The sequence below is a fragment of the Macaca nemestrina genome, chromosome 2 (genome assembly GCF_043159975.1).
Source record: "Macaca nemestrina isolate mMacNem1 chromosome 2, mMacNem.hap1, whole genome shotgun sequence".
NCBI lineage: Eukaryota > Metazoa > Chordata > Mammalia > Primates > Cercopithecidae > Macaca > Macaca nemestrina.
This window is the reverse complement of record NC_092126.1, coordinates 53,153,660-53,170,274: the sequence shown is the minus strand read 5'-3', so window position 1 is coordinate 53,170,274 and position 16,615 is coordinate 53,153,660. Positions and strand designations below refer to the sequence as shown.

The 16,615-nt window shown below is 39.4% G+C and overlaps 2 protein-coding genes across 3 annotated transcripts in view; one reads left to right on the top strand and one right to left on the bottom strand.

The window, feature by feature from the left end:
* LOC105463683 (eukaryotic translation initiation factor 2A) overlaps positions 1–13,931 on the bottom strand; it is a 34,632-nt gene extending 20,701 nt beyond the window's left edge. The window contains exons 1-4 of one of the 2 annotated variants that reach the window (XM_071091097.1): positions 13,777–13,931; positions 7,631–7,700; positions 4,371–4,445; positions 484–602 (exon numbers count right to left, since the gene is read on the bottom strand). In XM_071091097.1, the coding sequence (XP_070947198.1) occupies positions 484–602; positions 4,371–4,445; positions 7,631–7,700; positions 13,777–13,804 (292 nt within the window). In that variant the 5' untranslated portion in view covers positions 13,805–13,931. The remainder of the gene's footprint in view (positions 1–483; positions 603–4,370; positions 4,446–7,630; positions 7,701–13,776) is intronic. The other variant, XM_071091098.1, reaches the window with a different exon arrangement.
* Positions 13,932–13,994: 63 nt separating this feature from the next.
* Positions 13,995–16,410, top strand: LOC105463684 (stress associated endoplasmic reticulum protein 1). The gene is made up of 3 exons (XM_011710900.3): positions 13,995–14,570; positions 14,837–14,912; positions 16,126–16,410. Exons 1-3 carry the CDS (start codon positions 14,487–14,489, stop codon positions 16,164–16,166), a joined length of 201 nt encoding a protein of 66 aa, XP_011709202.1. The 5' UTR covers positions 13,995–14,486; the 3' UTR covers positions 16,167–16,410.
* The last annotated feature ends 205 nt before the right edge of the window (positions 16,411–16,615 follow it).

Sequence of the window (16,615 nt, the reverse complement as noted above, 5' to 3'; positions counted from 1 at the left end):
AAACACAGCTATATAAAATGTTCATATAATATATTATCATTAGGTATCCCTTTAAATATATTGGAAAATGGCACAACATTTTCTACTGTTATACCATACACATCCCTTAGATGTTCTGTCTACTGTACTTCCTTTCACGTAATAATTATTTAAAATGTCTTGATTTTAAAAGTCATTATTATTCTTAATCTTCAGAAATCTCTATCCAGCAGTTATTTACTTTCTGAATTTTCCCTTGAGCTTTTTCTTTTCCTTTAGCTCATAAGGGCTCTTTACATTAACTTACCATAGACCTTGAAATTACTTTCAATACATTGTTTATTTGGAGAGTACAAGATTCACTGTTGATCATAAATATTCACAAACACAAAAGTATCGTAAAGACAAATTACTTTCTTATGAGGTTATAAACTTTATAACTTTTTCCCCCGACTAAACGTAATTGATCCTGTCAGAGTATTTTTACACTGAGAAAATACTTACTAGTATAAGGCTGCCACGTTGCCAGGACAGTATTTTTGGGCGAGAATTCAAGGCAAACTGCCTTTGGGAGGTCGAAGGAGTGCAGTAGCCCCTTGTTAATGACACTGATAATATTTATTCTGGTTTCAAAAGAAATTATTTCAACAATGAAATACTGTTTTATAGTAGTCAACACTAACCAAAACATTCATAGCTCTTTTCAAACACAGATCACTCCAAAATGTTCATTTTTCATAAAAAGCAACTTCAAGTTGGTTCTAGAAAATATCCAGGAAATACCTTAACTTAAAAAAAAAAAAAAAAAAAAGCCAGGTGCAGTGGCTCACATCTGTGATTCCAGCACAACCTCTGTCTCTACTAACATTACAAAAATTAGCCAGGCGCGGTGGTGGGCACCTATAATCCCAGCTACTCGGGAGGTAGAGGCTGCACTGAGCTGAGATCGTGCCACTGCACTCCAGCCTGGGCAACAGAGTGAGACTCTGTCTCAAAAAAAAAAAAAAGTATATATTTTACCAAAAGCCTCCTATATAAGGCTAGTGTTGGGAAACGATATAAAATAGAAGACACATGGATGATTCCACTTTCAGCTGAAAAGGAAAAAAACGCCTTTAAGTGAACACAAAACTAATCTACAGAGAAGTTGAGGTCTATCAAATCAAAGGAAAGGCAAAGGTGCTAGAGAAAATGGCAAAAGCATACTTTGGTTTTATTTTTTATTTGAGATGGAGTCTCACTCTGTCACCCAGGCTGGAGTATAGTGGCACAATCCTGACTCATTGCAACCTGGGTTTAAGTGATTCTCCTGCCTAAGCTTCCCGAGTAGCTGGGACTACCGGCGCATGCCACCACACCTGGCTAATTTTTTGTATTTTTGGTGGAGACGAGGTTTCACCATGTTGGCCAGGCTGGTCTCGAACACCCGACCTCAGGTGATCCACCCACCTTGGCCTTCCAAAGTGCTGGGATTACAGGCATGAGCCACTGTGTCTGGCCCACAAAAGTATACTTTTAAACTTGAATAAATGGGCCAGGTGCAGTGGCTCATGCCTGTAAACCCAGCACGTTGGAAGGCTGAGGTGGGAGGACCACTTGAGCCCAGGAGTTCAAAACCAGCCTGGGCAACATAGCAAGATCTCATTTCAATTAAAATTTTTTTTTTTTTAGTAAATGGAACTATAGCAGCTAGGGAAATCAGTAAGGAGACATTTGACATCTACTACAATCTCAAGAGCAATCTTTAAAAGATATGATTCTAAGAATTATTATAGTACAAAGACAAAAATGACAATAATTGTATGATAAAAGCAGTTCCATTTTGGGATGTTTTCTATGTACCTAACCACTTTACGTACATTTTCTCATTTAATCCTTAGAACAATCTTATAAACATCATCATTTCTGTTTTACATGTGCTTAAATTTAGGCTTAGAAAAATGATTTGATAATTTGCTCAAGATCATACTATTGATAAATGCCACAGCCAAGCTTTGAAATCAGTTTGGCCTGGCTTGCTTTTATGTACTAAACACTCTGGGGTGTTAAAAAAAAAAAAAAAAAAAAAAAAGACACTCCATCTTATTCCAGAAGTTGCTGTAAGTAACTTTGTTCTACTCAGGTTTGAGGAAGATAACTGAGTTTAAGATAAGCAGTCACTGAAAAGAATGAAAAACTACCACATATTATTTAAACACAGACACCTACATGGAAGTCTTTACAACTTGCTGCAAATAACCTATTTTAGAATTACGAGACGCTTTCTTGTTTTCTTGTTGTTGCTGTTGTTAACCTTCATTTTTTTCTTTGCTTTTCAACCACAGCCTCCTCAGAACTGATGGTCTTTAATAGTTATTCTTAGTTTAATGACGGATGTTTATTTTAATTAAGAAAAAACATATTTAAGGAAGAATCATAATGGTTTCTGACTTAGTTAACCAGAAACTGAACAAAGACCACAATCAATACATGAAATCTAGTTCTCTTGGCCCAGAACAGTAAGTACCATTGTGGTCACAGCACTTTAATGAAATAAATGCTAGAACGTAATATAGATGAAATCTATTAAAATCATGGACATGACATACGGGGACATACTAAAAGGATTCAGAGTTGAATCCAACAGAAGGTTAAGTGCAGATACGAGTGAACTATTAACAATAACTGCCAAGGTAAAAATAGACTTATTCAACAAACTCTAAGCTAGAAGAACAAGGAATACCTCAAAAACAAAACAAAAAAGACAATGAAAAGAAGTATAGTATAGCCCATTAGGTAGTAAATTTCGATTGACTCATTACTCAAATAATACAAATTAAAATATGGATTAAAAAATAAAATTTAAGTACCCACAATAGGTTACACAAAATAAGAAATTTTGAGATCACATCTTATTTTTTGAGGCTGAGATTAAAACTGTTAACATTGTAGATAAGACTCATTATAATTATATTATTAATGATTTGAGAGTAGTAGATTCAGGCTGGGTGAGGTGGTTCTTGCCTGTAATCCTAATGATTTGGGAGGCTGAATGAAGCGGGTGGATCACTTGAGGTCAGGAGTTAGAGACCAGCCTGACCAACAGGGTGAAACACCATCTCTACTAAAAATACAAAAATTAGCCAGACGTGGTGGTGTGGGCTCAGCTTGTAGTCTCAGCTACTGGGGAGGCTGCGGCAGGAGAATCGCTCGAACCTGGGAGGTGGAGGTTGCCGTGAGCTGAGATGGTGCCACTGTACCACTCCAGCCTGGGTGACACAGTGGGACCCTGTCTCCAAAAAAAAAGAGAGAGAGAGAGAGTAGTAGATTCAATAACTTAAAAAAAAAAAAAAAAAAAAGGGCTGGGCACAGTGGCTAACACCTATAATCCCAACACTTCGGGAGGCCGAGGCAGGAGGACTGCTTGGGCCCAGGAGTTTGAGCCTAACCTGGTCAACATAACAAGACCCTGTTTCTATTAAAATTAAAAAAAAAAAAAAAAAAAAAAAAGAATAAAAGACCAATTTTTTTAAATTATAAAAGCTAATTCTGCCAGCTACTTAAAAAAGGTGAATCAACTAATTCAACATGTTCTCTTTAGTAGTCAATTTTTAAAAAGCAACTATTAATCCAATCTCACCTGGTAGTTGAAAGACTTCTGAATACATTACCATTGTAAAGAACAACGTTTAAAATTTGCTTTTCAAACTAATGCATGTATTTTCTCCCTTTTGAAAAACCTAACAGTATTATATGTGGTTTAAAACAATGTAAATAACTTTAAGCCAATCAAGTATTTGGGCATTTGCATGGTCTGTGAAATAAAATGTTGTAGTAACTCTTGAAAAATTAAAAAGGACTGGTTTTCTTAACAAAATATAAGCATTTAATCAACATAATTTTTTGTGCAAGACCAATTTTGTAAACTGGTATTTTATGTAACATATATTATACTAAACATTCTTTTGAATAACATACACTTTTATATACATAAGATTAATAATAATAACTGCAGGCAGTTGTTAGCAATTTAACAGCAAAGATAAAGAGTATCTACATCTAGGATTAAATGAGTAAAGAGAATTATTCTCTCAGTGTTAGTGCAGATTTAAGAAACTCCAACCAATAACTTAGAGCACTATTTAAAACAACTTCTCAGTTTCTTTAGCATTAAATTATGTTTTTCATACATTAATTTTTAATTCTAGGTAACTAGATAACTAAAGCAAGTCATGGCATATATATAGAAACGAACAACTTTGAAGGTATTCTGTGTAATGAGAGGTAATATCTCACTACATCATGACATTAAAAGATGGATTTTATTAATGACACTCAAATATCTGTTATTCAAATAATGCCAGTGTTTATATTCATGATACACAAAATATGTTATGTAAATGAACACTAACTTTTCTCCATTGCCCCAGGCAAACAAGGTCCCATCCTTACTAAAGGTATAGACTTTGCAATTCTTCCCAGATTCCCTGAAAATGACAAAAAAAAAAAAAGTTTAAATGAATAAGCATTAATACTTTTCAAAAAAATCTGATTATAAAGTCAACCATTTCACTATCAATTTAATAACTCAGAACTTGCACAAATTTAAGAAAATTCCCAAATGCTTTCATCTGCCAAAATACTTTAAAATGCAATGCTAACAAACATTGTAAAGTAAGCTGGAAAATGATTTCATACTAACAGATGGATTAAAAAAAAATAGAGCCTTTTGGGTGAACAAGTTTGTGTGGTAGGCCTTCCATCAATTTCTCATGTGTAGAAATAGAAAGTATAACAATAATAAGAGGCTCCTCACTTAACTACTTGGGAATATTCTATCAAGTAATCAAAACTCTAAGTACTGTATCTCTGAACTGAAGATGTTTATTATGAATACATCACCCAGTGATAATGAATACCCAAAAAGAAATGTGTATCTATGCACATGTAGATGTACATTAGTGTAGTCACAACATGAGATGAAAACTTCCTGGCTAAAAAATAATTTGAATTGCAAAATAACAACAAATGCATTGAGAATTGACTAATACATCCCTTATACTATCTTTGCATTAATTCATCGGCACAAATGAAGATGACATTTGTGCTTCTGCAATCACACAATAATGACAGTTTACACTCAGTTTATAGATATCAAAACATTTTTAAAATCTCTTTCCCATGGTGCAATGGCTCACATCTGTAATTCCAGCAGTTTGGGAGGCCGAGGCAGGCAGATCACCTGAGGTCTGGAGTTTGAGACCAGCCTGGGCAACATGGCAAAACCCTGTCTCTACTAAAAATACAAAAATTAGCCAGGCGTAGTGGTGGTAGAGTCACTGGTCAGTAGAGTCAGATGACAACAGCCTGATTATAAAGTTCCCCATTAACAGTCATCAAACAGTTCAGCTAATGGTTTCAGCGTCTTTTGATGATCATCTGCCTAGATCAGTGGTTCTTAAGTGGGGTCCCCAGATTTGCAGCATCAGTATCACTGGGGAATTTGTTAAAAATGCAAATTATTGGGCCCTACCGCTGATCTAATGAATCAGAACATTTGGAAAGAGAGCTGTAATCTGGATTTTAATGAGCTTTTCAGATGATTCTGATGCTTGGTAAAGTTTGAGAACCAGTGGCCTAGATTCATTTCTTGAGGATGACAAAACGGTAATTGTCTGATCCAGCATCCATTCTGTATTTATTAACTGGAATTCGTCTACAAAGCTCTTTTTCAAAATCATCAACCATTTGGTTACTCTGATAAACACTTTGTATAAGGCAAGATAAGTGCTTGATTCCTTCCCTTTATTTATCAATTTTCAAAGTAATGAGTGAGGACTCCATCAACCATCAATGCTGACCAGTAAGGTTTAAATAGAGGGGGGATTTTTGGGGGAAGCATTTATATACTTGACACGCTTTATCTTTCTATTCATAATTCTTAATGTTCCCATCTTAGGTTGGTGTGAATCTCTTCAAGTTGATTCTTACGACCCTTTAACAAAATCTCATTAAGTCTTTTATAGCTTCTTTGCTTTCTGGCACAAAAGTCCCCACTGCAACTTGTACATTTTCTCTCCCAGACCTCGAGTTGACCACTTCTCCAAGGAAGTGGTTCCTTTTAGTGAAGAACTGTATTTAGAGATCACAATCTGTGAGGCTGGGGTATTCACTGCTTCTGTGTTATTGCTGCTTCCAGGCCTTTTCATTGGATAGAACTAGGAAATGCAAATGTTTTATGAAAAGAAATCATGAGTTCATATTGATACAGGCAAGTCTATCTTTTCACTCTAATGCTGAAAAATCTTGGTGCCTAACGACATTAATACAATTAATTTACTCTATCCTATAGTAGATTTAAATGACAATATCAACTTTTAGTTAAAATAAAACTATTAGGCTGGGACGGTGGCTCACGCCTGTAATCCCAGCACTTTGGGAGGACGAGGCCCATGGATCACCTGAGGTCAGGAGTTTGAGACTAGCCTGGCTAACATGGTGAAACTCCATCACTACTACAGATACAAAAAAATTAGCCAGGTATGGTGGCAGGCACCTGTAATCTCACCTACTTGGGAGGCTGAGGCAGGAGAATCACTTGAACCCGCGAGGCAGAGGTCGCAGTAAGCTGAGATTGCACCACCTTACTCTAGCCTGGGCAACAAGAGCAAAACTCAGTCTCAAATAAAAGAATTTTGCACATTTTCATATGGTTATGCCACCAGCCTGATATAAACCTAGAATTACTTATTTTAGTTTCCCATTGTTTTATTTTTAATTTTGTTTTGAGACAGAGTCTCACCTTTTTGCCTAGGCTGGAGTGCAGTGGCACGATTTTGGCTCACAGCAACCTCCACCTCCGGGTTTTAAGCGATTCTCCTGCATCAGCCTCCTGAGTAGAGTAGCTGGGACTACAGGCACCCACCACCACGCCCGGCTAATTTTTGTATTTTTAGTAGAGACGGGGTTTCGCCATGTTGGCCAGGCTGGTCTTAAACTCCTGACCTCAGGTGATCTGGCCCGCCTCAGCCTCCCAAAGTGCTGGGATTACAGACGTGAGCCGCCGCGCCCAGCCTTTAATTTTTAAATTTAAATCAATTATATGGTCCAAAGTCAAAACTAGACCAAAGCTCCTTCACAGATGTGTCCCCTGCATCCTGTAACTCTCTCCCCCTATAGATAAGCATTTTTAACTAGTTTTTGGTTTACTTGTCCATTGTCTTTTTGGGAAAAAAAAAAACAGCTAGCTAGCTACATACTATGTGTATATATATGTCCTCCCTTTTTAATATCTTTTTCATTATGATTTCACTAAGATTACTGGCAGCGATCTGGCTATCAAATTTGCAAGTTTTTCTCATTCCTTAAAACTCTTGTAAACTAAAGGCTTGTATTCAGTCACACTAGTGTCTACACTTTTTCTTAGTATTGCTCCCCCTACCTTATAGATAGGCTTAAGTTACTATTTTCAGATCTGAAGATCATTTTCCTTGATAGAGAATATGTATTCTCTTCATCTTCGGTTAACATTATACAATACAATATTATACAATACAAACGAATTCATCTCTTCTTTTCCTTTCTTGTTCAAAACACACCACCAACAAAACACTTTAGATTGTACTGTATGTTCCCTGTAACATCTAACATTACTTAACAAAATAAACCGTACCTTGGAAACACTGTGCTTTCTGTAAAATGTGGTGGTCCATTCACCATGTACAGTCCTTCTGATCCTCGGACTAAAGAAATAAAATAAAAAGAACAACAATTACTTTGTTAATAAAGACTCAGTTAACACAAATGTCTTTTTTTTAAAAAAAAATAGCTTTAGTAAAAATATTAATGAAATCATTAAATATTTCATTGAACTATAGAATATTAGCAACAAAAGGGCATATTTTCTTACTCTGTTACATAAAATCATATAATTGCTGAGAAATACGTAACTTTTTAAATAAAAACTCGAAACTTTGTCATCACTGAAAGAAAGGCAGCTGTCTTATGGTAAAGAGGACATGAACTCAGAGGCTGACCTAAATTTGTAACTGCCTGTGGAATATTCAATACATTACCACCTCTGAATCTGTGACCTAATCTGTAAAATGGAAATATCAGAACACAGGATAGCTGTATGCTTTACATAAAGTAATAAAAAAATATAGTATATGTTTAAACTTTTTAGAAACATAAGGCATTATTAATATATTCACAATTTCTCAAACTAAGAGAACAAGTGGAATGAGACATATTCATTTACTAAGGCCCCAATGACAGCAATAGCCTAAAAAATGAAGTGGAAACAAAGTTCAAGATTAAATAATCATCTACAGAACTAGACCATACTTCTTATTTCTATGTTTAAATTATTTTATTTTATTTATGTTTTTGAGACAGGGTCTTGCTGTCACCCAGGCTGGAGTACACTGGCACGATCAAGGCTCACTGCAATCTCAAACTCCTGGTCTTAAGTGATGCTCCTGGCTCAGTCTCCCAAGTAGCTGGGACTACAGGTATGTGCCACCCTGCCTGGCTTTTGTTTTGTTTTGTTTTGTTTTATAGAGACAGAGTCTCACTGTTGCCCAGGCTGATCTTGAACTCCTAGGCTAAGGCAATCCTCCCTCCTCAGCCTCCCAAAGTGCTGAGATTACAGGTGTGAGCCACCGCGCCTAGCCTAGACTATACTTTTTTAAATGGTTGAATTAAATGCTTCTAAAGCTGAACCAAATAAATAGATTCATTTAGTCAACAAATGCTTAGCGGGAAAAAAAATGAAAAAACTACTTCCTAGGCCCTACGTTGAACACTGGCGATATAATATGAAAGAAGATCAGCCTTGTCTCTGACCTCATTGAACTTTGCAAACAGTAATCAAATAATTAGCCAAATATACGGAACTGTATACCTGTGTTTAGAGCATCAAAGGAAAGCTATATGGTACCACTGAGGGTATAATAGAGAGTTTTGACCTAAAAATGGAAGGTTAAGGAAAGCATCCTTTAAAGTGTTTTGTATCCTGAGATGTAAAGGATCAATGGCAGTTAACAAACAAAGAGAACAGTAACAAGTGCAAAAACCCCATGGAAAGAAAAATGACAGAGCATCAAGGGGATGGGAAGAAGGCCTATGTGGCTAGAGGATGATGAAGCTGGAAAACAAAATAGGGCTCAGGCCAGGCGTGGTGGCTCACACCTGTAATCCCAGCACTTTGGGAGGCCAAGGCACGAAGATGGCTTGAAACCAGGAGTTCAAGACCAGCCTGGGCAACATAGGGAGATGCTGTCTCTACAAAAAGTAGCTGGGCATGGTGGCACATGCCTGTAGTCCCAGCTACTCGAGTGGCTGAGGCAGGAGGATCCCTTGGACCTGGGAAGTCAAGGCCACAGTGAACCATGATCATGTCACACACCACCAAGCCATGTTAAGTTTTGTATTTCTTGCAGAGACGAGGTTTTGCTATATTGCCTAGGCTGGTCCAAACTCCTTAGCTCAAGCAATCCAATCTGCCTTCCTCAGCCTCCCAAAGTGCTGGGATTACAGCTGTGAGCTACCTCGCCCAAACTGACATTTTGTATTTCTAAGATGCCTTGCTAGATTTAATTACTTTGTAGTTTCATATAAATTTTAATAAAGGGATACACAGTTTAATTAATTTACTCTTGATAAGCTGTGATACAAAGTTTATTAGAAAAAACACAAAATCAGGTCCATAACAGAACATAAACTGTTTTATAACTAATAAAACCAAAAATAAATATGGACTAAAAAACCTTTCAATACTGAAACAATTTTTTTCTACATATAACTTTCTTTCCTTTTTTTTTTTTTTTTTTTTTTTTTTTTTTTTGAGACGGAGTCTTGCTCTGTCACCCAGGCTGGAGTGCAGTGGCCGGATCTCAGCTCACTGCAAGCTCCGCCTCCCGGGTTTACGCCATTCTCCTGCCTCAGCCTCCCGAGTAGCTGGGACTACAGGCGCCCGCCACCGCGCCCGGCTTACATGTAACTTTCTAACAAGGAGTCCTTTTTAATTACAAGTATCTGAACGTGAAACTAAATATGATGTGAAGTTAGCTCAATATAGTGTATTCTGAGTTTGTGTGATTCTCCATTTTCAGAGATTTCCCTCTTCAATCAAATGGGATTGGCAATATGTTCTAGCAGAAAGAAAAATCTACAATGCAAGCAGTTCTTTTCATTAAAACAACAAATAAACGCCAGAGATTCACACAGTAGCTGTGTGAAATACATTAAACATCTACATAATCTTTTCAAAGCTTACTAGCCTTTTTAGACACTCATATACTATTTATTGCTCTAGGCCTGCGTTAGAGAGAGAAAAACACAGGGCTTCAATAAACAAGGATCCTATGGCAGGTGTGTAGTCATCTTTAAAATATGATACTTTTCCCAACTCTTACATTCACTGAACTATGTATTAGTTTAGGAAAATGACTCAATTTTGAACAAATTATCTCTGTGATTTCAACTGGTCAAGCAGATTAGACAATGTGAATTTCATATAATGGACATTGCTGTTTTATGTGCCTAGCACCCAGCTCCTCTTCTTTAGGAGGCTCTCATTTTCTTTTGAGGAGTATCCAGGAGTGAGAATATAATTTAGTCCTGACTACATGATTAAAAGTTGACTGATACAAAGATGAGCCAAGCAAAGTCAAAGGCAGTTAGCCTTGAGATTTTTGCTGAGACTACTGGCAAAAATGTGTTCTTTCCTTTGGAGCTGGGTGTTTGGTTGAATGTCAGTTTAAAGATGAATTTAATCTGGAGGAAAGCAAGAGCCTAGAGATGAAGAAAAACAGATTTCTGGACGGGCATGGTGGCTCACGCCTGTAATCCCAGCACTTTGGGAGGCAGAGGCCGGTGGATTACCTGAGGGCAGGGGTTCAAGACCAACCTGACCAACACAGTGAAACCCCATCTCTACCAAAAATACAAAATTAGCTGGGTGTTGTGGTGCATGCCTGTAATCCCAGCTACTCGGGAGGCTGAGGCACAAGAATCACTTGAACTTGGGAGGTGGAGGTTGCAGTGAGCCAAGATCACGCCATTGCACTCCAGCCTGGGCAACAAAAGTGAAACTCTGTCTCAAAAAAAAAAGAAAGAAAGAAAGAAAAACAGATTTCTGAAGCATGTGAGTATCTGGATCTAGCAGCAGTGAGGCTTTTAGGTTATATGAGTTTAAAAAAAAATTCCTTTTTCACCTGCTTTGGCTTGTCATTCCCAATTAAGAGTTGGGGTTAACAAAATTTACTGGCTAATCTGCAAGCTATTCATAGCTCTAAAATCCCATGAGTCTAAATTTAACAAAAGATCTTGGAAGTAAAATAATCTACTGTTGAATGAAATATGTACATTGAAAATGCTTAAAAGATTAAACAGTTTGTTCTAGTGAAAGAAAAATGGACCACAGAGTTCAGCAATCTGAATAAGTATGATCCTAATCCTGCCAATCTGCAGCATGAATCTGACCACTTAATCTCTCTGGGCCTCTAAGAATATGAGAATACGAAGAGTACACTGAACAGACAACATTTAAGCTCTTACAAATTCCCTCATTTTAAACACTGTAAGACAATTGTCATCCTTGGTTAATTTACTATAAAGTGGCTATCCTTCATTTAGAAGGATAGTCTAAACAGATAAATCTAACCTAGATCTCTTGTATGCACAGTTCACAATACGGTTTGCGCTCTTATGAGGCTCTAATGCCCCCACTGATCCGACAGGAGGGGGAGCTCAAGTGGTAATGTTCGCCTGGTACCAATCTGGCCCCGGGGGGTTGGGGACCCCTGATTTAGAGTATCTATTGTCTACCAGGCACTGCACTAGTACTGAGAAGACAGATATGAATAAGACCCTGTCCCTGACATTGAAGGACTCACAGTCTAGCAGGGGAGAAAGGCAAGTGAATGTCTAATTATCCTACTTAGTAAGTGAAACAAAATTTCAAATATACTTAAGGTACAAAAATAGCCCAGGAAGTGACTGACTCTATCTGGGTAGCGTGAGGAAAGGCTTCACAGAGCAATGATATCTAAAATGAATTTTAATTTCAACAGATGATAAAGAGTTTGCCAAATCAACTAGAGGCATAGGATAGTACTAGACTGAAGAAACAGGTTGTTCAAAGGTACTCACAAGCAGTTCAGTATTGACGGAGTACAAAATAGGATGGGATAGCAAGGAAATAAATGAGTCTCAAGAGCAATTCAAGGATTATAAATGGTTACATACCCTATGCTACGTGGGATGGAATTTACCCTGTAAGCAGTGAGGAACTAACTACTGTAGGCATTTTTAAAGGAGAGGTTATTTATCAGATTTTTAAATGTCGTATTGTTTTCATTAGAGTTCAAATAAGAATTTAGTATTAAAAATTGTGAATAACAAGCTACCTTTACGAACCTAAAAAAAATTTATTATGTAACTTTGCCCAACAGTCTCTGCCTAGCACATTACCTAGCACATTATAGCCAGCGTTTGATAAATGATGACTAAACTGTAGAAGACAGACTATCAGTGGGCATGGTGCTTAATAATAAAGATTTTAAAATGTAGAAATAGAAACGTAGACTGGCAAAAAGTGCAAAAATGTTTTAAGGTTTCTTTCTTTCTTTCTTTTTTTGAGACAGTCTCGCTCTGTCGCCCAGGCTGGAATGCAGTGGCGCGATCTTGGCTCACTGCAACCTCCACCTCCCGGGTTCAAGCAATTCTCCTGCCTCAGCCTCCCAAGTAGCTGGGATTACAAGCGCCCGCCACCACGTCCGGCTAAATTTTTTTGTATTTTTAGTAGAGACGGGGTTTCACCATGTTAGCGAGGGTGGTCTCGATCTCCTGACCTCGTGATCTGCCCACCTCTGCCTCCCAAAGTGCTGGGATTACAGGCGTGAGCCACTGCGCCCGGCCCTTAAGGTTCCTTTCAGGGGATGGGGGAAAAGGGAGGAAATAGCCTTCCTCCTCAAATGCAGACGTTTCTCTTAATGACTTTCTTCCTTCTGTATAGTTACCAGAACTTAACCAAAGCCTTCTTTTCCTTCCCAATTCTTTCCCTTACATAATACTCACATGCAAATACTCCTAGCCACAACCTAGTAAAGCAACTTCCCCAGCATTGTCCAATCTAAGTTTATTATCTTCTTCAACACTACACACTCTGTCTTCAGCTTCAAAATTTCAAAAGTCCTCTAATGTTCTACTTTTAATATGCTCATAACCATTTCAAAATAAAATGTTGCTAGAATATCTCTATCATGCTCACTGCTATATCCTCTTCCAACCCCACCTTCATCATTTGAAATCTGCATTACAGCTCCACTCTCCCTATTCAGTACTACAAACCCCATTAAGGAAGGCAGGCCAGAATTTGGAATTACTTAAGTCCAGGTGTATTTAATGTGCGTGGTCATTCTAGTGGACTAACTCTGTTTGTCTTTGTCCTTACTGTAGAGCTAAATGACTTCACAAGGGCCCGTGTAACACCAGTATTGCAGACCCAGGTGTCACAAATTCAACTAGCACATTCTGTTTTTCTCCCCCTTCTTCTATTCCTGTAGAAGATGAATCCGCAGGCAAGAATGATGGATCAGTGAAAGGGAGGGGGAATACGAAAGCCCAGAGGCGGAGACTTCACTTCCGACTGCCACGCTATATCAAGAAAGCCAAGAGATAGTCTGGCCTTTCCGCAAGCCACAAGAAAAGGCAGATCAGACTTTTCGGGCTCCTCGGGTAGTTCTCAAAGACAAAGACAAAAATAAGAAACTAGTCTGAAGAAAGAGAGTCCCTTGCTTCTTCAGAACTCACCTGTCAAGAGCGGCGTGGACGGCGCCATGTTGTCCCGGAAAAAGAAACCGCTCGGGTGAGAGTTCACGAGGGCCGAACCCGGCCCCTACACGTCTCCTCCTGCGTGGAAACAGCGAGCTGGTGTTTCCGGAGCCAGCAGCCTCGGGGCCAATTCACTTCCGGTTGAGGAGTGACGCGGAAGAGGCGCCCGAACGCGCAAGCACAGATCTGGGGCGACGCTTGACCGAGCTTGGGAGGGCTGGACTGGGGCGGGTGCGTCTGCTTTCGCCCTCCTTCTCTAGCAGGAGGGGCGCGCACTTCCGCGGGGCGGAGCCCACCTAGTGCTGACGTTGGCAGCCGAACCCAAAGTAGATCGAGGCGGCGGGCTGCACATTCCCGTTGTTGCGTTGCGTTTCCTTCCTCTTTCACTCCGCGCTCCCGGCGGCGGCCAAAGCGGCGGCGACTGCGGTGCGAGAACGACCCGGCGGCCAGTTATCTTCCTCCCGCGCACCCGCCAGGCTTGGCCAGTCAGTCGGCGACCGGCGCCCGGCTTGTGCTCAGTCCCCGCGCTTGCCGCGCCCAGGCCCAGCGGCCGTAGCCAGCGCCTGGCCTGAGAACCTCGGCGCTCCGGCGGCGCGGGCACCACGAGCCGAGCCTCGCAGCGGCTCGAGAGGAGGCAGGCGAGCGAGCGAGTCCGAGGGGTGGCCGGGGCAGGTGGTGGCGCCGCGAAGATGGTCGCCAAGCAGAGGATCCGTATGGCCAACGAGAAGCACAGCAAGAACATCACCCAGCGCGGCAACGTCGCCAAGACCTCGGTAAGGAAAGAGCGGTCGCCCCTCTGCGTTCCGCAGCCGGGGCACAGTCGGGGTCCCTGGGGCCGCGTCGCGTTTTCTCCCGGATCCGGCCGACTGTGGGCTGTGCTGTGGAGGGGTAGGGGCCCGAGTCTGCGAGCCGCCAGACTGTAGGGGCTCGGGAACCGAAGGGGAGACCTGTGGGTGAGGGGACCGGCCACCGGGGCTGTGGGAGCCTGGGGTCCGAGTGGTTTGTCTGCATCTGAAATGGTGGATTTTCGCTTTTGCAGAGAAATGCCCCCGAAGAGAAGGCGTCTGTAGGACCCTGGTTATTGGCTCTCTTCATTTTTGTTGTCTGTGGCTCTGGTAAGTCTCTTGCGGGCTCGCATCAGGTAGAGTCTTGGGTTGAAAGGGTTTGGGATGACGTGGTGACCGGTCAGTAGTGAGTCCTACCTGCGTAGTTCTCAACCCACCTGCCGAGGACTCCACATAATTCTGTTTCATCTGAACCAAATTACTTGTTCCACATATGCACAGAGGGTAGTGCTCCAGAAACTTCTCCTAGCTTAATTTGTACTCACAGGAGATCAGAAAGGAGGTCAAGTCTTGGTAATGATCGAGTTGGAATAAATGTACGACCAGACAAAACCTAACGGAATGATAAATTAGAATGTTTTTTAACTTCATTATCAGCCTTTGCAAAGGAACTTATAAATATGTACATACAGATGTTAGCACTTGATTTAACATATACCAGAATTTAATATCTTAATGTCAAAATTGAGTATATTTTATGAAGTAAAGCTTGTGCAAAGAATTGATTCACTGTAGAGGAAATGTACCTGATTGGCATTTTAATGTGAGTCAAATGTTTTTAGGTTAATAAAAGAAACGTTTGACATATGGTTTAAAAAAAATTGTCAGGGCAGCCTGCTGTCAGAGTAACAGACACTTGCCTTTGCAAATAGATTACAAAAAAAAGGTCTTTCCTCTCTTCGTTTATCGTCTTAATATGCAAGCTGTTAATATTGAAGTAGATGTTGGTTTTCCACTTTCTAAAGTTACTGAGATTTCTGTTTAACGTTTCACTTTGCCTTTCTTTTGCACTTACCAATTGGAAACTTTCCTGATAAATGGCTGAGAGCCAAGCAGTTTATATAACCTGAAGATTATTGAATTTCAGCTTTGTGAGAATGAGGAAACATGCTTGTGTTATAGGCCAGGCCTTAAAAGGATGCTTAATTATTTAGGGATAAACCAAAATAATTCTATGCTGGAAAAACCTGTTTGCTTTGGTGCTTTAAGTTCTTTGTAAAATGATTACTTATCTGGAAGTTCTCTTGGTAATACTTAGACATAAAATTCAGCGAAGCTAAGATTAAAAAAAATAACTCAGGGACATTTCATTGTTTTATTTGTTCAAATAGGCCTATCGTCACTTCTTATTATAATGAAGTTATGTACCATTTGCAAATGTAAGAGTACCTTTGGATTCTTCAGCTACCTTAATTAATATTTGTTAGTCACTGGACCTGTTTTATTCAAAGCTTATTTTAATATTTGCTCTTTCTTTTTACAGCAATTTTCCAGATTATTCAAAGTATCAGGATGGGCATGTGAAGTGACTGACCTTAAGATGTTTCCATTCTCCTGTGAATTTTAACTTGAACTCATTCCTGATGTTTGATACCCTGGTTGAAAACAATTCAGTAAAGCATCCTGCCTCAGAATGACTTTCCTATCATGCTTCATGTATCATTCCAAGGTTTCTTCATGAGTCATTCCAAGTTTTCTAGTCCATACCACAGTGCCTTGCAAAAAACACCACATGAATAAAGCAATAAAATTTGATTGTTAAGATACAGTAGTGGACCCTACTTATTCAGTCAATTAAGAGTAAGTTTTTTTATGTGGTTATTAAAACACTATGAACAATTAGTCTAAGTCTGCATAGACAGGGTCTAGATTTTGTTAACCCTAATGTATAAATGCAGTTAGCTTAAATTACAATTTGAAGTCTTGTGGTTTTTATATAGCTAGGCACTTTATTACTCTTGAACTGAAAGCAC

Bases quoted from the DNA above. Each gene is read 5' to 3' on its own strand.
- LOC105463684 (XM_011710900.3), top strand. From the start codon at position 14,487: ATGGTCGCCAAGCAGAGGATCCGTATGGCCAACGAGAAGCACAGCAAG. The intron at 14,571-14,836 runs GTAAGGAAAGAG...TCGCTTTTGCAG, and splicing joins GCAACGTCGCCAAGACCTCG to AGAAATGCCCCCGAAGAGAA. The intron at 14,913-16,125 runs GTAAGTCTCTTG...TTCTTTTTACAG, and splicing joins TTTTGTTGTCTGTGGCTCTG to CAATTTTCCAGATTATTCAA.